The 27,278-nt window shown below is 45.7% G+C and overlaps 1 protein-coding gene and 1 long non-coding RNA gene across 2 annotated transcripts in view; both read left to right on the top strand.

The window, feature by feature from the left end:
• The window catches only part of LOC102382200, an 18,516-nt gene extending 15,158 nt beyond the window's left edge, over positions 1 to 3,358 (top strand). Inside the window, exons 2-3 of the long non-coding RNA XR_322904.1 lie at positions 6 to 62; positions 3,165 to 3,358. This is a non-coding gene — a long non-coding RNA (uncharacterized LOC102382200). The remainder of the gene's footprint in view (positions 1 to 5; positions 63 to 3,164) is intronic.
• Positions 3,359 to 9,164: 5,806 nt separating this feature from the next.
• FGL1 (fibrinogen like 1) overlaps positions 9,165 to 27,278 on the top strand; it is a 47,121-nt gene continuing 29,007 nt past the window's right edge. Inside the window, exons 1-2 of the mRNA XM_006015864.3 lie at positions 9,165 to 9,317; positions 25,468 to 25,543. Of these exons, the coding sequence (XP_006015926.1) occupies positions 25,478 to 25,543 (66 nt within the window). The 5' untranslated portion in view covers positions 9,165 to 9,317; positions 25,468 to 25,477. The remainder of the gene's footprint in view (positions 9,318 to 25,467; positions 25,544 to 27,278) is intronic.

Raw genomic sequence — 27,278 nt, 5'->3', positions numbered from 1 at the left:
TCCAGGATCCTCATTGCCTGGCAGCCGGCCATCTCTCTGAGGTGTCCACTCAGTTCCTTTGGGTAAGTCTGTAGGCTCCTCTGAACCTTTACTTGTGAGAGGAAGTCTTAGCTCCCACCACTTGCCCCTCCCGGGGCAATCTGTTCCAGGATACAGATCTCCGCTGCTCCGAGCACGCACTTCCAATCCCCTTTCTACAGGCTCAAGTGCCAGAATGCTGGGGCCGGCTGGTCAGTTTTTATCTGGGTGTTTAAGTTCCACCCTGCCAATCAGAGTCAGCAAGTGCTCCTAAAGCATGCTAGTGCTGGTGGCATGGTTTCATGTGCCCGCATAGGAGTTGACTACACTGGTTCTCCTTGCTGCAGCTTCCTGTCCATTGCCGGTAAGTCCTTATTAAAGGCAGCTGTCTTCTGGCTGCCACAGTTGCTTTTTCTTCTGACCTGGGCCTCAGAAGTCTTGGTCTTTTTCCAGTGCCTGGTTGCATGCAGACAAGACAGAGGTGATGGACCACTTGACTTGGTGGTGACTGGAACACCTATCATTAGTGGGGTTTAGCCTCCCCCTTTCATTCAGGTTCACACCCTTTGGGTTCTCTTAGATCCTTTGCTGCATGTGTATCTTCAGGTGGTGGTTATGGCTAGGACCACCTTTCACTAACTCCATCCAGTGAGTAGGCTGCAGCTATTTCTTTTGGGCTCTCATTATGGCCACCATCATCTGTGTCTCTGTAAATTCAAGGCTAGACTTGTGCAATATGCTCTGCATAGGGTTTGAAGACCATCTGAAAGCTATGGAACAGCTGCCCGCCTTCTGCCAGGGGGTGAGATGCCAGGAGTGCATAACTTGAGCCCTCCAACTTCTGCACTGGCTGCAAGTAACTTTCCAGGCATAATTCAAAGTGCTAGTTTTGACCTATAAGGTCCTAAACAGCCTGGGCCCAATGTGTCTAAGGGACCGTTTTCCTCCTTATACCACATCACAATTCCTCAGGTCAGCCAAAAGCAGCCTCCTACAAGTACCATCAGTACACCAACTCTGCTTGGTGAAAATGCTTGCTCCTTAGCTGTGGAACTCCCTGCCTCATGAGGCCCACCAAAGTCTAAATCAGGACATCTTTCAGAAGAACTTCAGGACCTTCATATTTGGGCAGGCATTTAGCAACCAAGCTAGGCCAGGACACTGTTTAGTAGATCTTAGCTTGATTTTGTTTTATTTATGCTAGTTGCCCTATTTTTCTTACTGTAAGCCATGCTGAGCCCCTTTTGGCAAGGACATCATATAGGAACAGGTGAGTGAGATATGCTTAAGTGCACTGTCCCCAACAGTGCTAGGGAAGCAGTGTAGATATGCCCATAATTGTAGATGTTTAGAAGATATAGCCTTTAACCAGTAACAAACTAAAAACTCTCTTATACCCAGTCAGCCTCTCATGACTAAAACTCTACCTTTTTTGACCCATTTACATTTTACATCCTGAACCAAAATCAGATCAGCCTTGCAGAATTGTACTATAGAATCCTCCCAGTGGGTGCATCCACACATGCAGGCATGTGTACTTGCAACAGCTCAAATAGAAGTGGTGCAAATTGGAGCTGAGCTTTTTGCCTTGACACATGTGCCTGGACATGCACTTTGGTGTGGTACAAGTTGTGACACTTGGGGCAAAATAACCCTTCCAGGCTCCTCCTGAATCTGCAGCCAAGGGGAGCTAGAGCCTGTGGGTGGCTGTGGAGGGATGTGGGGGCCATGGGGTGTGTGGGTGGATTGTGTGGGGACTGTGGGAGAGGGCTGCTCAGGAAAGGTGGGTCCCCTGCATGCCACAGGGTGCAGCCCCCCCCCACAAGGGCTACAGCCCCCCCAACAGGAGACAGATGGCCCCCACAGAGGCTACGACCCCCACCCCACAGGGCCCACATGCCCCCTGGTCCCACCTCTGCTTGTTTCCCCAACCCCCCGGATTGCTGCCCCACCCAGCCCCATCCTCCTGACAGCCACGAGGCCCCAGTGACACCAACGGCTAGTGCTACCACCGGTGAGTGTGGGGCTTTTTTTTTTAAGTGCTAGAATGCTGGGTCCGGGTGGGGCAGCCCTCAAGGGGGCTGCAGGAGCCAGCATGGGATGGGGCCAGGTGGGGCAGCCGTCACGGGGGCTCAGAGAGCAGGCAGGGGATGGGGCTGAGCAAGACAGCAATGGTGGGGTCTAGGGAAGCAGGTGGGGGATGGGACCAGGCGGGGCAGCCATCAGGGATGGGGCCGGTGGGGGTCCCCCCATGGTCCCCTCCTCCAGCCCTGCCCCACTCCCTACTTACTGGCACGGAACCTGGGTCCAGCTCCCTGCAGCTTTGAGATGCTGCAAGAGGTATGTGTGTGCTTGTCGACATGCCCACTGTGTTCAAGTCATTTCTGTATTTGGAGCTGGGGAGCTAGAAAATCCCCATGGGATAGCCCAGTAAATCTATTTGTATTGCCCTTTAGATGATATTTATATGCTTTAGGGCCTGCCTCAATAAGTTATTAGGTAATATTGCATAATGTTTTGAAAGCAATATGCCTCGAAATAAAAGCGTAAAGTGAAGGGTTTATATTAGCAATTAGAATGTTACAAATCCTATAGAAACCCGAGCCACTTGAATTCTGGAAAACAGCTGGTTAATAAAATATTGTAACAACAGTTGTCAGATTTAAATTGTTTGCTTGATTATCACTTGGGATCGTCATGTTGTTTTGATGCTTTAGGAATTTGGCATAATTCTTAGAGTTGTGATTTCTCAAGTTTAAGAGATTTTTAAATTCAAGACTGCTATCCTTACTATGCCTACCCAAAGAAAAGGGTTTAAATAAGTTATTGCTTCATTGTCAAGTGCAGTAATCACTTGCAAAACCCGGGCTAGGGATGAACAGAGAATATGTTTCTTTTTCTGAATTACAAGGTATATAAAGCAGTTTGAACCTTTTTTGTTTTTTTGTTCTTTATTAGTCATTCATGTCTTGTTTACACTTGTTTTGTGCCTCAAGGCCTGGGGGAAGTGGGGGTGGGGCAGGAAGGACTACTTGAATTTCACACTCAGCCTGAACTTGGTAGGAAGTTTTATAAAAACCCAGCTGGAGAGGAAAAAGATAATCTCAGGGAAAGACAACCTAATATTCTTAATATGTTCCTCCCAGCTGCCCCCATAGCAAGTGTGGAAAAGAAATGGAACAAGTGAAAAACATCAGCTGGCGGCTGGCTGAAGAATGCAGACAGGTAAAAGACCAAACAAAAAGAATCCATCCCAGAACAGCAAGAGAACAACATCAATCAACCTTCAAGGAAGAACACAGTGACAACACAGCAAAAGCCCAGAGACTGGGTGAATTGTCAAGGCTATAAAAGATGGGGTGAGACATATCGATTTTGGGTCTTGTTCTACAGGTCATCCTGGAGCATTGGTTCATCTGACGAGATGGACGGGCAGAAGCCTGGCTCCCACTCACAATCAACTTAGCTGGTCACTAAGTAGATCTGAGCACTGATAAGACTGGTAACGTATACCAGCACAGAACAGAAATTGGGGTATAAATGTGGTGTATGTGTGTGTATTAAGCACGGAATCAATAAATGCAGCACTTTGACTTATCCCCCTCATAAGGTCTCACTCATGATTTGAGTAATTGGCAATTTATTCCAGGTATCAATCTGAGTCTGAAGTATCATGCCAGGGGTCAAGATGGGTCCATGGTCAAGGCTAGGCCAGAGGTCAGGAAACAGGGAATCCAAAATGCACAATAGAAGGGCTGAGGCAAAGGCAAGACAGGAGCGAGGCAAGATCTAACGAGGCTACAAACACTGTTGCCAAGACAAGACCCCAGGCCAAGTGGGAGAGTTTTTATAGCCCTCCCATCAAGGGGCTTTTGCCTTGCATTGGATTCCATGGATCACATGATTCCCCCATGGAAAACTTCACAGGCAGGTTCATACTGAGTTATGTCCAGCGCCACATCTGCTGCTTGGTGGTGTCACAGCCTGGGCATAAACCCAGACCATCTGGGTTCAGTGCCAGGGGACTGCAGTAACTGTGGAAAGACATGTTTTAAGATGCTGGTGACTGATCATGAATAGGATAAGTTATCAGAACTCCATTAAAATCAATGAAGGTATGCCAGTTCTCACCAGTTGACAATAATACCCTCTATACACACACACACACACACACACACACACACACACACACACACACACACACGTCAGGTAGGTGTGTGTGTGTAATTTAATGTTGCTGGTTCAGTATTTGTTTATAATAATGTACATATAAACATTATGATGTTAAATATAGTACTTATAAATATTTCTTGTACTTCCTTTTTATTGATTCCCTCCTTGCATGAAAACCTAGTTTCACAAAGGACCAGAAATTTTAATTTTTTCTTTCCTTTTCCTTTTTTATGAATTAGCTGCCAGAACACAGATACACCTCAAGCTTTTGTCACAGAGGGAGAAAAAAATGAACAGAGAATGATACCATGGACAGAAAATGAAAATGCAGGTGCATAGATGTTGGGCACAGAAAACAAAAGGGCCGCGAAATAGTAAAGCTTCTTCTTCTGAGAGATGGGGAAGGACTTATGTGAAACTTTTCTAGCATTTTGAAAAATTAGATGTTGGGCAAACATTTGGTCTTAAGATCATATTATTCTTTACATGGAAATAACATGATGACAGGCAGCATAGTATTGTCAAGTGACTAACCTCAGGGAACCTGGTTAAAGCAAAAATCTGGCAGTAGTGGAAAGTGCTTATGATAGGTAAGCAATTTCTGTTGATTTGTATGTAACAAGTTCACTTTTTCAATCCCACCTTTTCCAAAGACAGACTCCAATCCTGATAAAGAACTTCTGAGGTTCCAAAGGAAGAGTGGGGGATCACATAAATAACCCCTAATTTCCTGCCTTTTTCCTCCTATGTAGACTAAGAATTGTATTTGAACATATTAGCCTTGGCCTAGCCTGCCAGCATTGCCTCCACAACATCCTGTTTTATTAACTACATTCTTAGGTCAAGTGAAAGTTAATGCTGAATCTGCTATTAGTGAAGGAGTTATCACCAGTATGCAGCAAATGCCTTTTCTTTAGCAAGTTAGGGACCCAGTATAACAGTCTTCAAGATTTCAATGCAACCTAACTCCTAAAAGCGTAGGGTCTCTATGGAGATCTCAGGAGAAATATGAGTTTCAAGAACTGAACCCTCTTTCTCTTTCATGGGTCATCTAAGTCCTCCCCACTACCTCATCCAAGGGAGCAATCATGCAAAACCTCCCAGGTCATTATCTTGTTTCCCCCTATCACATGTAGGTTTTTATATCAATTGTATAGTGGTTGAAAAGCATGGCCCATGTAACTTTGCAATGATTTAAACTATCAAGAGTGCAGAGCAAGGGAAAATCCCTTCAGAGTCCAAACTCATAGGGCCTGGCTATACTGCCCTTTATCAAGCTAAGGGGTGAAGCATGGCAGGGCTACTCCTAATGCACTACAGCCTTTAAAAATTGTGTTGCCGCTGCCATTTGATATGCTTCTTGTACTGCTCTGTAAGCATACCTGAGAGAGCTATTGCCATATGCCCAACACCACTCTGATGTGGCTACATTTCTTCAGGCTGTATTGAACCTAGAGTGGATATGCTATCTTTCACTGTGGCACTCTAGCATGGTCCAGAGGTGGTGTGGAAATGCTCATAGGGTTTTGCGACTGTCCTTCTGTGTCGCAATAGTCTGTATAGTAGACATTTTGGCCTTACGTCTCTCTCTGCTTCCTAATATTGAAGTGCTGTAAGCTGGGTAAACTGGTAAACAGTGTAAAAACTATTTAGAACTTACACATTGATACTTTTGTTATAGAAAGTCTGGTAAATAGTTAAAGTCATTCAGCAGTGAATTAGTGTTATTTCTTGAAATCATTTGTCTTTGATTGAGGTAGGTTCATATTTTAATGTTAGTACAATAGGTGCAACTAATAAATGTCAAAGAACACCCCTGAAAAAGATCAAATACTAATGGCTAAGTCAATCTCTGTAATTTAAGTATAATCAGTCTTAACTGTTTGAATGGATTTTGGTCAGATATGAAGGATTTTATGTTTTTAGCGACTCTATTCTATTGAACTTTGGGTCAAAATAAGCCCTTGAACAACTTTTTTTGAAGCAAGTAGTTGTACCTATTTACATCAAGGCTGAATTTGCTTTGTCCTATGTAAAGAAGTCAGAAGTGATTTAACATGTCAGTCAGCTATGCAGACACCCAGGGTATGTATGTGTACACCTCTTGTGCATTCCTTCTATTCATGGAACACACTTCTGATGTGAAAAGACATTATCATTCTGGGTTGTTGGTCAGCTTCTTTGTTACAATAACTACTTGAGCAGATTGTAGCATAAGAGGCCAGTTTCTTTGTCATTCTGTAATCTGGTTTGTATATTAGATACATTTTTATTTAAAAACTGGAATTCATGTGAAAACTAGACTCACAATGATTTTAAGGCAGTAGGGAAAAAAACCAATGAAACTGAGGCATTTTGGATCTTTAATATGGTAGATCTTGAATTTTAGCTAAGTGCCATATCAATTTTTTTTAAAGTAAATTTTCAAGGCATGATTATTACATAGCTGATGGAAATAAATCACTAATTGTATAAAATATATATGTAAAATGGAAAAATATTTATGAAAGAAAAACTGTATGTTTGATTTGGTTAATTGTGTTTCCAGTACTCAGTGTAGGAAAAAAAGTTAGTTAAACTATTAAACCAGTCAAACTCCGCCCTGTTAAGGGACTTTAGTTTTCAGTATTGCTCCTGGCTTAGCATTAAAACCATATCATATGACCATTATCTTGATGGATGTATAATCCTGTGCAATGGAAGTATATCCTGGGGTGCACAGTTTAAATCGTGTAGTTTTAGCCAAAGTCAGACAGGAATCCATTGCATGTTTTCTACTTATCCTTCACATTCCACAAATTGAGAAAAAAAACTAGAGAGAAGAGTGTAAACAAAGTAATTCATAGCAGATGGGGTGAAAATAAATGTTGGCAAGCACTGAGCTACCATTTCATGGTTGTGCAATCATTGACCCTTTAGTATTTTTCAATGACATCTGAAGGTGATTTGAAATTTTCCAGGCTTAGAGTCAGTCACAGAAGAAAAGATGAAGCTTTGCATTTTATAAAGGGTGCTTAGCACCTGCATTATAGCTTATCAGAAAAAAACTCCTAACAGTTTGGTATATAGCTTAGATTGTTCCCTGCTTGAGGCTTTGAGTCTGAGTGATAAGATGACATTATGAGCACATTATCTTGCATGTGCTGATTTAACAAGCTGTTGAAATTTTGCCAGGTAAAATAGTTCAGGAGCAGCATTGCTAAAAAGACAAATAGCATGAGTAAAGACCCTCTACTTTCTTTAATTAAACATATTCCATTTAAATATCCAGGAAGCAGTAGATTTTTTAAATTCTATCAGCCTTGAAGTTGTATGATAACTCACAGGATGAACTGGCTGATGTGATCTGACTTGTACTAAAAGTTTTAAGTTTTACTAGAGGTGGCACAGAACTGAGCAACAGCAATATCATTTTTATAAATTGTTTTTGAGAAATGAGCTGAAAAATGAGTGACTAACTAATGTTACTAATTAATGTTACTTGATAAATTCTTGCCTGACTTATGTTTGCAAGCTGTACAAGAAGAACCCATATGAATAAGCCTTGAGTGGCCAGAGCTTTCAGTGGCTTCACTGAAGTTAGTAAGGTTGGGCCACTTTGCACTAGTTGAGGATCTCATCCATAATTCCCAAAATCAGGAAGAACCACTATAAGATTTCTTCTATTTCCTCAGGTGTTTATCAGTCTCATCTTCATATTACCTAGCTTCCAGCATACCACAGACATTGAATTTTACCCATTAATTCTTGTGCTGAGCAAAATAACGTCGTTAAACAACATATCTTTTAAAAAGATACCCACTCTTAAGGTAAAGATTTCAAACAAAGGAGAATCAACCACATCTATTGGCATTGCATTTTAATGGTTAATTACTCTGAGTTTTAAAAAAAATGTTCCTTAGAGATTCAATTTTCAGTCACTAGATGCTGTTCTATTTTTGCCAGTTAGGTCAAAGAACCCTTCTGCATAAGATGTCTTTTTCTCTGCGTAGGTTTTTATGAACTATGATTTCTTCTTCTTTTTAAAATAAATTGAGAATGTATTTATCTTCTAACTGAAGAACTTGTGTTAATTCTTCTTGGAATTAGGTCATTCACAAGCATTTTGTGTAAGCATCAATGCTGGAAATTCAAAATTAGATCTATGTTGGCTAGTTTTATTTGGACTCAAAGGTTAGATGACATTATTTTTCTTCCATGACTGGACATTTGTTTATTCTTAAAATTGCATTGGCAGTGTAAGTATTTACATTATGAGTTCAAAATTTCATAATATGTCCTTAAAGTTTGCTCTTTCCAGAAGCTTTCCTCCCAGCATTCTCATTTGCTGGGTTGTTTTTTGGAAAGCCAATATTAAAATGGTGCCAATAGTCAGGCCAAAATTAATCCTGTTTATCCAAATAAATGTTTATGGAGGATTTTGGTGAGTATTCATGTGGCTATAAATGGACATCTACTTTGACTGCGTTCTAGCAAAGTCAATAGCTTCATGTACCTATTGATATCACTAGAACAATAATAAGCTTTCCCTGTGCTTATCCATCTTAGTTAAAATATCCTGGCTTGAATCAAACATGGTTCTCATGTTTTTAGCCCTTTTGACTCTGTCTACAATACTTTCTTTGTTAGTGTGTTCTTGCAGATGTTTTATTCTATCAGTGCTACCATGTAACACTAGCTTCATCCTGTGACTGTGTTTCAGTAATCAATCAAGTTAAGTATGCTTGTTGGTCCTAAAGCCTAACAAACTTAGACTCCGATTCAGGAAAATACTTAAGCGTTTGCTTAAATGTTGTTCTGAAGAGGCATGATTTTCTGAATTAGAGCTGTAGAAGGGGATGTATTATTTATTTTCTTGTCTTTCTATTTTGAATTTTCTAGAGTAACGTTAGACAACAACTTAGATAACAACTTATACTATATAATCTTCTTTCTTAAGATGCAGTTTAGTTACAGCCCTAATAACTGCAACTCCTTGGAAACATTCCTACCCGCTGAGTCACAGCAGACGTAACCCTCAACGCTCCAGAATTTAATAGCAAAAACAATCTCACTCTGGGAAGACTGGAATTCTTTGCATCAGCTAAGACGATTTAACAACTGTCAGTTCTGCCCAGAGAGTAAAGGTAAACATATCAAGCATTTGGAAGGAGGTATTTGGGGGTGCTTTCTAAAGCCTTGAATAGAAATAATTTTGAAACCCATAAAATTGGAACAGTGATATCTGTGTTGTTTAAGAATGGATCTAAGTATTTTGCTAAAATATGTAGTTATATTCTTCTTTCCTCGCTCTTCCCATCTAAACAGGGTCGCTGTTGTGGATCCTGGCTCCCCACTGGCTTCGGTCATATATGTCTTCTTCTTCCAACTCCTCTCATGTCCCTCTCCACTATATCTCTCCATCTCATCTTCAGCCTTCCTCTTCCCCTTCTCCCTGGTAGTGCCATTCTGGTAACTTCTTTTCCCACACATTCTTCCAGACTCATAAACACAAACTAAGATATTTAGTTCAGAATGTATTTGAATGCACTGGCAAATGAATTGCATGTAGATTACCATAGTTATTACTGCCTAATTAAAAGTGATATAATGCTTTGATAGTACCATTTCTACAAATATAATTTAGTTTTTAGCACCACCTAAAAGACAAAAAAAAAAGTCCTTGAAGGTTTTTTAAATCGATCAACTTACATTTTTGGCAAGAGATATCACTTTTTTTTATTAGTATCCTGTGTAAGGCACAAGATGGTCTAATATTTTAACTGTACATTTTTTACTTTTGCAATATTTTAATGTCATAGAATCATAGAAAATTAGGGTTGGAAGGGACCTCAGGATGTCATCTAGTCCAAACCCCTGCTCAAAGCAAGAGCATGTCCAACTATATCATCCCAGCCATGGCTTTGTCTAGCTGGGTCTTAAAAACCTCCAAGGATGGAGATTCCACTATCTCTCTGGGTAACCTGTTCCAGTGCTTTACTACCCTCTTAGTGAGAAAGTTCTTCCTAATATCTAACTTAAACTTCACTTGCTGCAACTTGAGACCGTTGCTCCTTGTTCTGTCATCTGCCACCAGAGAACAGTCTAGTTCCATCCTCTTTGGAACCAACCTCCAGGTAGTTGAAGTCTGTTATTAAATCCTTCCTCAGCCTTCTCTTTTTCAGACTAAACAAGCCCAGTTCCCTCAGCCTCTCCTCAGAAGTCATGTGCCCTAGCCCTCTAACCATTTGCATTGCCCTCTGCTTGACACTTTTCTATCTGTCCACATCCTTTCTGTGGTGGGGGCCCAAAACTGGACACAGTAATCCAGGTATGGCCTCAACAGTGCCAAACAGAAGAAACTAATCACTTTCCTCAATCTGCTGGCAACACTTGTACTACTGGAGCCCAGTATCCTGTTAGCCTTCTTTGCAACAAGGGCACGATGTTGGTTCCTATCCAGCTTATTGTCCACTGTAACCCCCAGGTCCTTTTCTGCAGACTGCTGCTTAGCCGGTCTGTCCCCAGTCTGTACCGGTGCATAGGATTGTTCTGTCCAAAGTGCAAGATTGGTACTTGACCTTATTGAACTTCATGAGATTTCTTTTGGTCCAATCCTCCAACTTTTGAGGTCACTCTGAATCCTAGTCCTACCCTCCAGCATATTTACTTCTCCAACCAGTTTGCTGTAATCTGCAAATTTACTGAGAGTGCACTCCATCCCATCCTCCAGATTGGTAATATTGAATAAAAGCAACCCTGGGACTGACCCCTGAGGCACTCTACTTGATTACCCTTTGAGCCTGATGATCCAGCCAGTTTTCTATCCACCTTACAGTTCATTCATCTATCAAATACTTCTTTAGCTTGCTTGTAAGAATTTTGTGGGAAACCATATCAAAAGCCTTATTAAAGTCAAGGCATAATGTCTGTTTGACAGACAGTCATTGAAGGACTTTGAAGAAGACCTAAATGCTGGCAGGAATTTGAATAAATTGGGATTTTTAGAAACTGCATGTGTAATGATCATATGGAAGACTGTTCAAAGAGTGCTTCCTATAACTAAGATATTTCACAAAGAGCACACATTCCAAATATGTTTTCACTATTGTATGGATACCATTACTTTCCTAGGAATGAAATAGTAGAGCTTCTCAAGAGCTGGCCATAAGCCGTAAAACAATTACATCTAAAGGTAATCCTTTTTTGGAGAGAGTGGTATGGAATTGCACCTTCAGATCAGAATAATATGCATTAAGTGTGCTTATCTCTGATGGCCATGAGTAAGTCATGGTGTATGGTATACTGATGATATTCAATCTGTAAAATCCATAATTGAAAGTAAATATTTTCATGTGAAGGGCTGCCATCTGTACATTTTCTGCTTGCTTTACTGCCAGATATCTGCATTATAAAGAAGAGTCTTAAAAATTTCTCACCACATTTAATCTCTTTGGGTTCAGTGAAGTTAGCTACAGAAACCCACCCCCCCCAAAAAATCATGAAATTGATGTCAGCTGTGTTGTGACTGAGTTTTCGATAACAGCAGGCAGTTTTATTAGAATGAAGACATTTGTTTGCTGCTTTATATTTGAAAATTCATTAGCTATAATAGTCTCTTCCAAGGCTTCCCAATTCATTTAATGAATTGCTTTACCTCGCATTTCTGATTAACATGTTTTATATAAGAAAAAAATATGAGGTGTTTATATGCATAAAGAGATTAGTAGACTTTGGAAACATTCTCCCTGCAGGAGTTTGAATTTATCTAAAGAAGTGCACACCTTTAATTTTTGGTATCTTGCAGAATAGGATGAAAACACTTTGCTTCTCAAAGACTGGCTGCTAAAAACAGATTTTTATGAGCTGTTGTTGCAAGTTTTATTTCCTGCCAAAGAAAAACAATGCTTCTTATGTGAATAATAAATTTGGCCTGTCAATTCTACTAATTTATCTGAGGACATAGTTAGTGTTGGTAAAGCACTTTTTAAATAATACATGTAATGCAGTTAAGTATTAATACATAATTTAATATATGCAAATTATATATATATATATAATTTGATTCTGTAGTTCTTACTCTTACCAGAATTAATATGATAATTCATAGCACTGATTTTGCACCTTATTTTGGCAAAGCACTGATTGCAGGATACTTAAAGCTGTCAGAGCTGGATATGAAGGGAGGAATTGTATGGTTTGAGTTCTGGAATAGCTGGAATCTCTCCCTGCATCTGTCCTGTTACTGGAAAGGGTACTTACAGATAGAAATGCCAAAAGTATACAGAATGTTGAACCATGACATTGCATTCATAAAATGTATATATGCAAGTTAAATGGGCAGAACAATTTAATTGGAAAGAAGAGAGGAATTGCATAGCTTCTCAAATGTCATGTTTGGCTAAGCATTCACAGTGTCTCAGTGTTTTAACATGTAATAGAAAAAATAAGAAGTGTATGGAAGGTAGGCTAACAAAGTCAATTTTCATAGTGGATGTATATCAACGATACATCCATTGGTAACCTTGACTTGATTAAACACTGCAGCTGATCTAACTATATTTGTCTTCTAATGAGCTTCCAACTCATGTTTAAAGAAGGCTTTCATGGATGGGGCAGCAATCCATGCAAGCCTCCTTTTAATATGAATCACACTTTAAATACAAAGGTTACTTCATTTGCAGGAGACATACGATTCTAACTGGACTAACTATAATGTCTTAAGCATTCTATTCATATTTTGTAGTTTAAATGCAATAGATAGGCCACAAGGTACAAGGGTGATGGAAAGAACTGTGCCTTGTGAAACCCACATGTGCATCATCTTGCTTGAATACTATATAAGACTACATTCATTACTCCCTTGAGAAAGTAAAGTTAGTACAGTTGTCATGATATATAGTCCTTGAAAGATTGGCATTGCACTTAAAGCTTTCAGAATGGTGACCTCTTGGTGAAACATGTGGGCCTCAGGGATCTATTTGTTGCTTCTGAAAATAAAGCCCCTTCTGTTATACATACCAGATGGATATGAATTATTCAATAAAAGAATAATAGTTCCTGCGTTCTAGTCGTCATATCCTAGTCAAGCGACAAAGGACTTAAGGAACACAACTGAGATATTTGGAACTAGAAACCATAAGTTATGTGCAGGTTGACTGGCTACCCAGTATACTCTTAGGCCAGAATTCTGTTTCAATTTATATACCTAAATGGTAGTTTTCCAGCCTTGTAAGTGTCATTCTGACCTAGAACCTAAGTCTCCCACTTCTTTGGTGAGTGCCCTAACCACTTAGCTGTTGGGGCTAAAACATGGAAGGATCCTCCTCCCCTCCCCACTCTTGTCCATCCCCTTCTGCTTCTCCAGCATCCAACCCCAGCTAGTCATGGGTTTTTACTAGGTAGAATTTTGTGTCTTATGCATATCTGGTATACACATGTATATGATTGCAGGCTCTCTAGCCAGGGCAGAGCCTGTCAAGCAAACTACTGCCCATGTTATCTGGATGAAAAAAATGCAAACTGTGCATAAGTGCCAAAAATGTCAGTTATATGGTTGGAAAACTGCCATTTAGGCTCACAAAGGGAAAAAGGATTGAGCTCTTCAGTCGCTCATATTCCACAATGGACAGAAATCCACTGCAATTCCAGGTGACAACAGCTATTTTCAAAATTATAGTAACTACAACACCAGAATGACAACCTTAGGTAAGTAAAAGTACCTAACATTAATGATGATCAAAACTCCCAGATTCATATCAGTGTTCCATGACAGGCTGTTTGTCTAAATTTTACTTTCATTAAAGCTAAAATGTATAGGGCTGAATTGGTGTAAGAAAGAGCAGAATCTGGTTCTTCACAGTTCAGCTAAATTTTCGGATTCAGAAAATGTATAGACAGGTAATATTCTACCCAGAAAATTGGATAACATGAACAATATAAGATTATGTTTCAGAAAGTGTATGACAGAGAGAATCTAGGTTTAGATTTTTAGGTCACACTATGTTAAAAATATTCATGAATAGTTTGTGAAGGCTTACTTAGTTATTAATAAATTATATAAATATGTAACGGGCTAAGTACTATAGTTTATCATTAGCACTTTAGTTGTGTCTATTAGAAATGTCTATAAACCATGGTTATATATAGATTGGATTGTACAATTGGATAACAGTGGATGAAAGAATGCCAAGACCTGGCTATGCAGGCAAACCAGGCCCTGGCCACCCTCCCACAAGGGGAGGCTCAGAACCTCTGCAGCAACCCAGTGCCGTCCCAGCCAGAAAAACTCCAGCGCCCGTCTCTGGAGTCCTGCCAGGACCTCAGGGGGCACAGGTAGGGTGTGTAAGCGGTGCTAGAGCATGGATTGGACCAACTGGTTCAGCACCAGCACTCTCCCACGCAGGGAGAGACATTTCAGGAGCCCTGGCCATGCCCAGAGCTGCTCCACCACCCTTACCTCCAGCTGGTGACAGTTCTCCAGCAAGGAGGGGTCTGTGGGGGACAGGTAGACCCCCAAGTAGAGCAGCGAGCCCATGATCCAGCAGATCCTGTGGAGCATGGGTGGGAATGAGGCCACCTGTCACCCACTGCCAGGCCAAAGCTTTTGACCCAGTTGACCCAGGCAGAGGAGGCCGCAGAGTACAATGCCTGGCAGGCCTCCACCTGCACCAGGTAGCTCAAGTCCTGGACCATAAGGAGTACGTCGTCAGCATACGCTGACAGGACCAGCTACACCACTGGCTCCCAGAACATCAACCCCACCACCCACTTCCGCCGGAGAACGAGGAAGGGCTCCAGGGACAAGGTGGACAACAGCAGACAGCCTTGACGCACCCCTCTCCTGAACGGGATGGGCTCCATCGGGGTCCAGTTGAGCGTGACCAAACATTCTGCAGAGGTGTACAGCACCTAAAGAGCCCACACAAAGTGGGGCCCAAAGCCAAAGACCCACAGTGTGCCTGTGAGGTACCCACGATCCACTCTGTCAAACGCCTTCTCCTGGTCCAGGGACAGGAGGGAGAAAGACAGGCCCTCCTGGCGTGCTAGCTCCAGGAGGTCCCGAACCAGGTACAGGTTGTCGAAGATGGAATGTCTGGGCACTGTGTACGTCTGGTTGGGATGGATCACAACTGTCAGCATGGACCACAGGCACAGCGAGATGGCCTTCACTACCACCTTGTAGTCCATGCAGAGGAGGGACACGGGACGCCAATTTCTTAGGTCATGGGGATCCCCCTTCTTCGGTAGAAGGGTCAGCATGGGTCTCTGGCATGACAGGGGGAGTTCCCCACTTCTCTCGGATTCGGCCCAGACTGCGGCAAGGTCTAGGCCAAGGATGTCCCAGAAGGCCCAGTAAAACTCCGTGGTCAGCCCATCGATGCCCGGTGCCTTGTTGCCAGGCACCAGGAGGAGGGCAGCTAAAAACTCAGCAAGAGTGAGAGGAGCTTCCAGCCGGTCCTAGTCGCCCATGCTGACCTGTGGGAGTCCTCCCACAGGGTCTGACAGGCTTCGGTGGCAGTCAGATCCAGGGAGAAGAGCTCTTCATAGAAGGCCCGCACGCACTGGCACATCTCACCTGGATCCATGAGGGGGGTGCCATCACCCACCAGAAGGCAGGTGATGTACTTTCTGGCCTCCCACCTCCTCTCCAGGGCATAGAAGAAGTGGGAGCCATGGTCCATCTCCTGAAGGAGCTGGATGTGCGAGCAGACAAATGCACCACGGGTGTGGTGGTTATCCAGAGCATGAAGCCTCTCTCGCCTCTCCCGCCTCTCTCCGCAGAGGGACGGGTTGGTTGTGTTGGTGGCCAGGTGCCTCTCCAGCTCTACACTTCCCACTCAAGCTGCTCCCAGACCACCTCCCTCTGCCGGGTGTGTCCCTGAGTATAGCTGCAGCAAAAAAGCCGGATGCGCACCTTCCCCACATCCCACCATCTCCTAGCTGAGGGGAAAGCTGCCCATTGATCCCACCAGGCTAGCCAGAACTCTCAGAAGGCCTCCCTGAAGCCCACATCCTCCAGCAGACTGGCACTGAAATGCCAGTAGGCCGACCCCAGATGCCCAGGCCCTAGCACAACCTGGGCCCAGACAAGATGGTGATCACTGAAAGGGGTCGGCTGGATGCCAGAGGAGTGAGCCCAGGCAAAGTGCAGCAAAGAGATATAAACCTGGTCCAGCTGGGAGTGGCATGCCCTCATATAGGTGAAAGCAGCAGGGTCAGTAGGGTGACAGGCATGCTAGATGTCCACCAGGGAGTAGTCCATCAGGATCTCCCCGAGGACATCCACCGTGGCCTGGTTCTACTTCCTGCCTGACTGATCTTGAGCATGTAGGGTGACATTAAACTCCCCACTAAGGACAAGGTACTCACAAGGGTTGAGGGTGCTGGTGTATGTGGCCGCCTGGTGGAAGAAATCCGCCAACTCTGGGTCCCTCACAGGCGTGTACACATTTAGAAGGTTCAGGACCAGCCCCTGCACCAGGACCCGGAGGTGCAGCAGGCAACCCGGCACCACCTAAACATCCTGGAGAATCTCTGGCTGCAGGCCTAGGGAGAACAGAGTGGCCACCCGGCCTGAGGTGGCTCAGAGGTAACTAAAAAAGACCCTGCCTCCCCACTCCAGCCACCAATTTGGTTCATCAGCTGGAGTCGTCAAGGTCTCCTGCAAGAATACTATAGGTTACCCTCCCTCCTGAAGGAAGGAGAGCACTCGGCACCTCTGAAGACCCTTCCTGCAGCCATGGACATTGAGGGTCACGATCTTAAATGACCTCATAACTGGGGGGGTGGAGTAGAGGGTTCAGCATGGGCCTCACGCATCTCAACACCTGGTGTGGAGCCCACCAGTTCGCATAGCACCCTCCCATATGTATAGATGGTATCTATGAAACTGCGGGCCCACCTATAGATCTAGGCATTCTAGCTTTTGGGCCCCTTACCTTCCCTCGCCAGTGCAGCAGTGGCAAGGACACTGTCAAAATCTCCCCAGCAGTCCAAGGCTAGCTGTACCTTGCTGGCAGACTGGCAGGTATAGTCATGGTTAAGAAATGCAAGTAGCTCACTCCTGGGGACCGCTGGGACCAAGAGGTCTTCAGGCTCCATGGAGCCTACTGGTTCTCAGGCATCCCCCTCCTGGTCCTGGAGCTCAGAGGGCTCCTTAGACACCATCTGAACCCCCCAGTCCCCTAAGACCCCAGATTCTGGTTGGGATTAGGAGAGCTCTGCAGCCCCTGGGACAGCGGTGGGAGTAGGGCTCCTTCACAAGATGGTGAGGTAGAGCTGGAGCCCCAGGGGTTCTGTGCAGGGTCCCCGCTGAGATCGGCCTGTTGATTAGGGGACCCCACCATGACCCCCTCTGGTGTGGGGCTATGAGGCAGGCTGGAGGTGAGGTTTTTCTGGGAGGGGGAGGGAAGAGACCTGCTAGGCACCGGTGTGACTCTAGCATCTGCCTCAGGGTCCTGGGAAAGGGGACCTCCTCCCTCACAACTCACTGGGGTGAACCCCAGGGCCTCTGTATCCCCCAGATCAAAAGAGGGAGGAGGCTCTGCTGCCAGGCCTTCCTTTGGGTAGGCCTCAGCGCCCCTAGTTTCAGGGAGTAGGTCCTGGTCAGCAGAATTAGGGGCTTCTTCCATGGACTCCTGTTCAGGACTATCTAGCAGCCCTGAAACCTTCTCCATGGGGATCACCAGTTTGATCTTTCCTGGGGGTGGGGTGTCAGGCACAGCTGGAGAGGCCCCTGGAGGCTGGGCCCCTCCTTCCCCCCATATGGTGGTCTTGGGAGGGGTAGAGAAGCCCCCCATGTCAGAAGGCTCCAGCTGTGCCTGAGCCTTCCTCTTGCCTTTATGCCCAGACAGGACCTGCACCCAGTCAGCCATTGTAGTTGTCCACAGCTGGACAGGCTCCAGCAAGAGAAGGTGAGGGTTGCGGGGGTGGGGCAGCCATGACAGGGGTATGACCAGGGGCAGAGGGGCCCTGCTCCCTCTCTCCCCCCAGTTGCTGCTGCCTGGGACTCCGCTAAACTTGGTTGGGGGGCAGGGTCCCTTGAGCTCACGGCGGGGCTCATAGTGGTAGCTGGGGTGCCAGGGGGACTTGAGGGGGGTGGGGTGCTGGTGGTAGAGGCACCCCTTTTTTCAGTGGGGACCCACAGACACCCTCCCCTCCTGGCCCATGGGGCACTCATGATGCAAGTGCCCCAGGGCATGGCACTGAAAGCACTGCAGGTCCCCCAGTATATAGAAAATCTTCACCAGGGCCCCTGATAAAGAATTGCCAGGCACCCCTCAGCCACCAGTTGTGGTCCCGCTGCCAGCTGGATCATGACCTGGTGATAGAAAGAATGCACGTGGTGGAGGCCAGGGTCTCGGCATCCTAGTGAGAGGCCCACCACTGGGGAGATAACTCTCCCCAGGGTTTGGAGCTTGGGGAGCAGGGCCCAACTGGGGATATAGGGAGGGATGGAGCTGAGGACCACCCTGGTCCCCAGCTCTTCTAGAGGCTCAAAGGGGACGCACTCGCCCTCCACTATGAGCCCCCTCTCTACCGCTTTTTGTGCAGTGGCCTCCAAGGCAAGGAAAAAGACCCCTTGCCATGAAAGTGGGAGGCCGCCACGATCTTGGGGGCCCCCACTACCCAAGCTAGGGTCTGCACCCAGGTCTCAAAGTGCAAGTTCTCCTGCTTGGGCAGTTGGCACTTCACCCCATGCCTGCGGGTGAGTGTCGGAAAGGGGGCCCCACTCCCCAAGCTGGAAGGGCCGGCAGTGGAGGGTCCAGGGCCCCCCAGCTTCAGGTCTCCCCACAGCTACCTGTGCATAGCTGAGGTTCCCCCCACCCCAGGAGGCCACATTGGTGGGGCCAGAGCTAGGGCCAGGGACAGCTGAGTGGATGTGCTGGCTGGTGTAGTGCACCTGGTCCCCTCAGGTGCTGGTGGTCTAGGCTTGGGGTCAGGGTCCTTGCACTTCCCACCGCCAGCTGTGGAGGAGGCTGAAGAGGAGCCCTTCTCACTGCCCTTGCCCTTGGTCCCCGATTATGAGAGAGGGGGCTTGGGAACCCCTCCGGAGGGGGGGTCCTGGCCAGGGGAGACCCCCTGGCCCTGTTGGCTCCCTACTGGAGTCCCACCTGTCCCTGCAGTGAGGTTGCAGGCTTCTCCACCCTGAGAGGAAGTTGGTTGGACTCTGCCTCCAGGGTGGAGGCTGCAGGGGCATGCATCTCCTTGGTGGCTTGGCCCCCATAGTGGGGGCTACAGAAAGCTCTGGGGGGGCAGATGGCCCCTCAGAAGTTTCCTGCCCTGCCATTGTTTCACACAAGGGCAGGGAAGACGATAAAGAAAAACAGAATATCCCATGGGGCTCGTGAATCTAGTAGGGGCAGGCTTTGATTGTGGGGGGAAAGGGGGATAGGGAGGAAGAGGGCTGAAGCTCACTGAGCTACAGCCCCACAGGAAAAAAACTGGGAGGCCTATACTTTGAGAATGTGGGGGAGGACACACACACACACACACACACACACACACACGGGCTGGGGAAGCTTGAGCTGGCTTACTCAGTCACACAACAAACACCAGGTCAGGGGGAGTGAACCACAGGCCTTACCACACAAGGGCAAAAACACACAGGGAAGGCTGCTGAGGCGGATGTAAAGGATGGCTGGAGCAGTGGAAGGGCTTTGTTTCTGGAAGATCTGTCCAGAAACCCCTCAGGCCTCCAGCCAGATGCTTGGCAGCAGAGCAGTAGGCAGGAAGATGAATCAGGATCAGATGCAGTGAAGTAGCTGTGGGGGAGGGCACGAGCAGTCAGTCAACGCAAAAACACACAGGGAAGGCTGCTGAGGCGGATGTAAAGGATGGCTGGAGCAGTGGAAGGGCTTTGTTTCTGGAAGATCTGTCCAGAAACCCCTCAGGCCTCCAGCCAGATGCTTGGCAGCAGAGCAGTAGGCAGGAAGATGAATCAGGATCAGATGCAGTGAAGTAGCTGTGGGGGAGGGCACGAGCAGTCAGTCAACTAGGAAGTAATCCAGTGCAGGTATGGTGTCAGGTGGTGCAGAAGGAAATCTCCCTCTCTCCTGAGAAGGGGCAGCAGCAGAAACAATAGCAGCAGCAGCAGTGATGGGGGGTGGTGGGAGCCATCCAGTTCAACCACTGAGGGTGTGCTTCTGGTGAAAGTGGAGGTGAAGGTTGGGGTGCCCTGCCAAGGCAGCTGGGGCAGGCAAGGTACCTTTAGGGTCTGGCAGTGATGGTGGGGGAGGGGGCCACAGGCAGAGCAGGCTCCCTCCCCAAGCTGTCCCCAGACTGTGGCTTGGTGGCAGGCTGGGCAGCAGGCCGGAATAGGGGTGCAGAAGCTGGGGTGTGGTGCAATGCAGTGGGCCCCTCCCTGAGGGGGTGCATCAGCATGCAGCAGAGGACCCCCCCTTGCGGGGGCAGGCAGCAGCATCCCAAGGCAGGAAGGGGTTCAGCCCACTCACTCCTGTCATGGGTGATCTAAATGGTTGTCATGGGTGATCTAAATTACCTGGACATTTGCTGGGAGGAGCAGTCAGCCAGGTCAGACTGTTCCAGGAGGTTCCTGGCTGAGATACAGGACCTCCACTTAACCCAGGAGGTGCACAGTCCCACCAGAGGAAATGCCCTGTTGGACCTGGTCCTGGCCACAGGCGATGATCTGGTAAGGGGGCTCCAGGTCCTTGACCACCTGGGTGATAGCGATCATGGCTTGCTGGAATTCACCATCCAGCGCAGGGTGTCAAGGGCCTGCAGCAAGGTGGTAGCCCTAGACTTCAAGAGGGCCAACTTCAACGAGTTGAAGAGATTAGTGGGAGAGGCGCTGGGGTTCTCGAGGGCAGGGGAACTCAGTGCCCAAGATTAGTGGTTGTTCCTTAAGGAGACGATACTCAGGGCCCAAGGGGTGACAATCCCAACAAGAAGCAAGGGGGGCAAGAGTGCCCAAAAGCCCCCCTGGCTCACCAAGGACGTCTGAGAATGCCTGGTTGCCAAAAAGGCGGCATACACCCGGTGGAAGGGGGGGGCTATCTTCAAAGAGGAGTATACCTCCACTGCTCGGGCCTGTACGGGGGCTGTTAGGAAAGCTAAGGCAGACATAGAGCTAGGACTAGTGTCCAAGATCAAAGATAATAAAAAGTCCTTTTTCAAATATATAGGGAGGATGAAGAAGGCACCGGGAAATGTGGGGCCCCTGCAAGATATGCTGGGCAATTCGGTGGTTGCGCCAGAGGAGAAGGCAGACCTCTTTAACAAATTCATCACCTCCGTTTTCTTGTGCAAGGACCGGGACTCCCCCACCATGATTCAAGACGGACTCGAGGGGAACGCCTCCAGACCTAAGGTTGAGGAGGACTGGATTAGAGTGCTTCTGGAGGGGCTGGACATGTTCAAATCAGCAGGTCCAGATGCTCTCCACCCCAGGGTGTTGAGGGAGCTAGCAGGGGTTATTGCAGGGGCCTTGGTATGGCTTTACGAGCGCTCATGGTGCTCGGGCCAGGTGCCAGATGATTGGAAGATAGCCAATGTGGTCCCCATCTTTAAAAAAGGGAGGAGGGAGGACCCGGGCAACTATAGGCCCATCATTCTTACGTCAATCCTGGGGAAACTCTTTGAGAAGATCATAAAGGAGCACATCTGTGATGGGCCAGCATCAGGGATGATGCTCAAGGGCAACCAGCACGGTTTCATTAGGGGCAGGTCATGTCAGACCAACCTGATTGCCTTTTACAATCAGGTCACAAAAGCATTGGATGCATGTGTCGCCGTGGATGTAGTCTTTCTGGACTTCAGCAAGGCCTTTGACACTGTTGACCACCCCATCCTCATTAAAAAACTAGGCAACTGTGGCATCGATGCCTACACCATCAGATGGATTGCAAATTGGCTGAAGGGTCGTACTCAGAGGGTGGTGGTGGATGGGTCATATTTGATCTGGGGGGAAGTGGGCAGCGGAGTCCACCAGGGGTCAGTCCTTGGGCCCACGCCGTTCAATTTCTTTATCAGCAATTTGGACAACGGGGTGAAAAGCAACCTGTTTAAATTTGCTGATGATACCAAAATTTGGGGTGAGGTGGGAACACTAGTAGGGAGGGAAAGACTGCAGCAAGACCTGGATAGGTTGCAGGGGTGGGCTAACAAAAACAGGATGCGTTTCAATACTGACAAGTGCAGGGTGCTTCACTTAGGCAATAGTAACCAGCAGCACACTAATAAGATGGGAAACTCCCTTCTTGAGAGCATGGAGGCTGAAAGGGATCTTGGAGTCATTATTGACTCCAAGATGAACATGGGCCGACAATGTGGGGTCACAGTTGGCAGGGCCAACCGGACTCTATCATGCATCCACACGTGCATCTCAAGTAGGGCCAAGGAGGTGATCTGCCCCCTCTACGTGACACTGGTCAGGCCACAGCTGGAGTACTGTGTCCAGTTCTGGGTGCCCCACTTCAAGAGGGATGTGCACAACATCGAGAGGGTCCAGAGGAGGGCCACCCACATGATCGGGGGCAGCAGGGCAGACCCTACAATGAGAGGCTACGGGACCTGAACCTGTTCAGCCTTCACCAGAGAAGGCTGAGGGGGGACCTGGTGACTGTCTATAAACTCACCAGGGGGGACCAGAAGGGTTTGGGGGGTTTCCCCTAGCGCCCCCCGGGGATAACAAGGAATAATGGCCACAAGTTGTTGGAGAGTAGGTTTAAATTAGACATCCATAAGAACTACTTCACATTTAGGACGGCTAGGATCTGGAACCAACTTCCGAGGGAAGTGGTGCTGGCTCCTACCCTGGGGGGCCTTAAGAAGAGGTTTCATGCCTACCTGGCTGGGGTCATTTGAGCCCAGTTTTCCTCCTGCCCAGGCAGGGGGTCGGACTTGAAGATCTACAAGGTCCCTTCCAACCCTACTTCTATGATTCTATGAATCTCCCAAAAGCTCTGAGACCAAGCCAGGAGCTAACAGTAGCCAGAGGCAGGAAAGGGCCTGGCCATCTTCTCCTCAGAAGCTCCTGAGACCAAGCTTGCAACAACAGCAACCTGAGACAGGAAGGGGCATGGCCAACTTCCTCCCAGAAGCTCCTGAGAGCAAGTAGCCCTGAGCTGCTTGCTAGGACAGCTTTTTGTACTGATGGGGCCAGGACAGGTGCTGGCCACAGGCTCTAGCTCCCCCTGGCTGCAGATCTGGGAGGAGCCAGGCAGGGTTATTTTGGCTGAAGTGGCACAATTTGCTCCACAACAAAGTGCATGTCTGAGCACGTGCGGTGAGGCAAAAAGCCCCGGCTCAGATTTGCACCACTTCTATTTGAGCTACTGCAAGCTCATGTGCTTGCATGTGTGGATGTGCCTGACAAAAAGAGAAAACTGGGTGGGGATTTGATAACAGCCTTCATATTCCTGAAGTGTGATTATAAAGATCATAGAGATAGCCTTTTCTCTGTGACTATAGGGGACTGCACTAGGAGCAGTTGAATCAAGCTGCAGCAGAGGAAATTTAGACTAGAGATGAGAATAAACTTTCTAATTATGAGGATTGTCAAGTGTGGGAACAGGCTACCTAGAGCAGCTGTGGAATCTCCATCCCTTGAAATTTTCTACAGCAGGTTCAAAAGACAAACACTTGCCTTGGATGGCTTAAACAGAAGTGATCCTGCCTTGAGAGGGAGGCTGGACTAGAGGTCCTCCTGAGGTCCCTTCCAGCCCTACTTTCCTGTGATCCTGTGAATCCTTTATTAAAACATTTTTTTATAATTTATTTACCCATTATACATTACCTATAAATGTATCCTTAATATAAAATGTGATTGATTTTTTTTCATATTAAATTCAAATTCTCCCTAAGATAATTGGTCAGTGACCATTAAAATGAGTGGGAATGCATTCATTTTAAACATCTATTAGATAACTTTGAACAATCAAAGTCCAAGGAAATAGCATGCAGCAACATCTGAATTGAGATTGCCTAAGAATTTTCCTTCTAACATGTCATTTTCAGTTTCCTCAAAGTTGATGCACTTGCTCTGCCTGAGAATAATTCTTGCAAGATGCACCAGCAATGGACATGTTGTTTTGAAGCATGTGGGAATTCAGAGTGGGAAAAATGCAGTTTTCTGGCGAAATAAGACATACTTGTCATTTTTTAACAAGTATCAAGTGTTTGAGATTTAGACAATGGAAACCTGAAAATTGGCATGTGCCTGAATGTGCCTTTCAAAGGTGAGATTTGATTTGGCTGAATTTTAAGGGATTGAAAAACATAGTTTCCTAATGCACACTGGTTATTTTTGTACAATATGAAGAATAAAAAAAAGAATCTGCCCAGCTTCCATTGGCATTTCATATTTATGCGTATAGAAATTGAGTGGAATTTTCCACAGAGGCAATGATCTTTTAAGCACATATTGAAGTACTTTGCTGAAATGGGAGCATTAATCTCTTTCTGTTTTCAGGGTTTGTCTAACCACAAACTTGTATGGGTTTAACTTACATTCTTTTTAACTGATTTAGTCAGACCAGTGCAAAAGGCTGTTTTAGTTTGCACCAGGATTTCATTTAAAGCAGAGCAAAACAAGTCATTCTTAAACCAAAATAAAAATATGAACACAGTGATTTGCATTAGTTTAATTTAAATCAGTTTTTAAACTTAGTTTAAAACCAGTATATCTAACTCCATTAGACAAGCCCTTAACTCCCGATCTATACAGCGGGGAGTCAAGTCTACATATTTCTGAATACAATTCTGAGGAAGAAATCCAATTATTCTCCTTTCTTTCCTGTGTGGATCATTTAATATCTGTCATCTTCTGTAGTCCCAGAACACCAGGTCAAATTCATGGTGCACTTACATCAGTGTATGCAAGAGCCAAATTTGTCCCACACTTGATATTATCCATATTCCACAATTCCACAATTTCACAAGGACCAAACATTGAACCTGATTCTGATTCAACCAAAGTTAAAGAAAAAAAATATGTAATTTTAAAGGATTTGAATGGAGAAGTTATATTTTCTTTTCTTACCCTGTTTATAATTATGTGATTTCACAGCCTCTACATAACATTCTCTTAAAATACACAAATATATTTTCATTATCCATTCAAATGAATGTTGGAAATCTTCTATCAGAAGTGGTCTGCAAAGGGAAAACATTATTCTGTCCCCTTTATTTTTTAATTTTCCTAAATTAACCCCCCTATTTTAAATATATTAAAATAATAGAGGATTTTTAAGGAGCAAATATGACCATTTGTATATGTAAATTATTATTTTTGTAATGAATCCTGATCTAATTTGTTACTCTCTTTTGTAGTTTCCTCAGAATGAAGATACTGATATTGTTTACTTTTATCCTTGCAAATGGGTTGATTATGGGCATTGACACTTCGGTAAGTGTTACTTATTACTCTTGTATTCAGAATGATTATGATAAATTGAAGAACTAGTGTGATTAGCAAGATGAAATTTAGTGAAGACAACTGCAAAGTATTACCTTGGGAAAGAGACATGGAATGCACAAACACAAAATGAGAAATAAATTAACAGTAGTGTAGAAAAGGATCTGAGGGTTATACTGGAACAGAACCAATGTGATGTTGTTGATAAAAACCTCATTCTGGTATGTATTATCAGGAGTAGTGTTTAGTTTTGGTCACTATACTTTAAGAAAGATATCAACAAATTTGTGTCTCAGGAGGAGAGTAACAAGAATAAGAAGTGTGGAAAACAACCTCTGAGAAAAGATTCAAAGGACAATGTTTTTTCTGTAAAAATGAGATTGAGGACAGACACAATGGGAATTTATACACATGCTCTGGGAGTTGGAGGGGTGCACTTTAATTAGAGCGGTACTGAGAGCCACTCTAATTAAAGTGCTGAGTGTCATGTGTATCAGCGTCCCCACACTGAAAAATGGCAGTAGGGGCACTTGAACTAAAACTGGTTGAATGAGCATTAGTTCAAGCTGCCATTTTTTCAGTGTAGGGATGCTGATACAAGGAGCAGTGGAGTCTATTGGACCATGGTAATTACCACAGTCCAGCAGACTCGATTAATCAAGTTTGCTCAAATGCACTGTAACTACAGTGCATCGGAGCAGCCTTGCTGCACATGTATAGGCACTAGGCCTGTGCAAAGCAGCAAGTATTCAATTCAGCTTTGGATTCAGCTGATTCAGAGGGACAGTGATTTGATTCAGTGATTTGAATCACTGTCCCGATTTGATTTAGCTGATTTTTGGATTCAGAGATTCAGCCACCGAATCAGGCTGAATCCCCTCTGAATTGTACAGGTGGTGGCAGTGGCAGGGGTGTGGCAGCAGTGACTGGGACCCCCCCCCACTCCCCCAGCCCCCCACCATCATATTTGCTCACCCGGCCCCAATGTCCCAGCACTTGAGAGGGGAATTGATTTGGAAATTTGGGAGGTCACTGCTTGCCACTGCAGGGAGCTGGACTCAGGCTCCATGCCAATAAGTAGTGGGTGCAGGAGGCTGGACAAGGGGGGAGGGGACCATGGGGGAACCCCCACCTGACCCCATTCCCCTGCCAGCTCCCCCAGCCCCCTTGACAGCCACACTGCATCCGTGCAATGTGAGAGCTGCTGTGTGGGTGCCAGGTAGGGGGCAGGGGAGAGATCCCCTCTGGCCCGCACTGCATGGGGGAGCTTTGCCACAAGCCCTCAGAGGCCCCGATCACCAGTGCTTGATGGTCTTAAAGAAAGCCCTGCACTCAATGGCTGCATTAGCAGTGATCGGGGCGCCCCCCCTACGGGCTTGTGGCAGAGTCCCTCTGCGCAGCTGGGGGCAGTGGGGATTGCTGCTAGAACTACCATAAGAAGGGACATTGTTACATATTCTGATGTTTCCATTCCCAGGTTTGGGTAAAACAAAGGAACAAGGACATGAGTGAAAATTAAATTCAGTGAAGGAAGAAAACTTAGGTTTGATTAATTTCTATGCGAGCATAGTAAGGTGAAGTCATTAGCATGAAGCCCATTGTCTACTTTTTAATATTATTTATTGGGGTTGTGGCTAAGTTTGAGGTAATTATATTGACAGTGTTCTTAAATTCATCCCAGAGCTTTCATCACTTCAAGAATGTGTAACATTTAATCTTATTACAG

This window comes from Alligator sinensis, unplaced genomic scaffold (assembly GCF_000455745.1).
Source record: "Alligator sinensis unplaced genomic scaffold, ASM45574v1 scaffold528_1, whole genome shotgun sequence".
Taxonomy (NCBI): Eukaryota; Metazoa; Chordata; order Crocodylia; family Alligatoridae; genus Alligator; species Alligator sinensis.
This window is presented reverse-complemented; position numbering and strand designations above follow the sequence as displayed.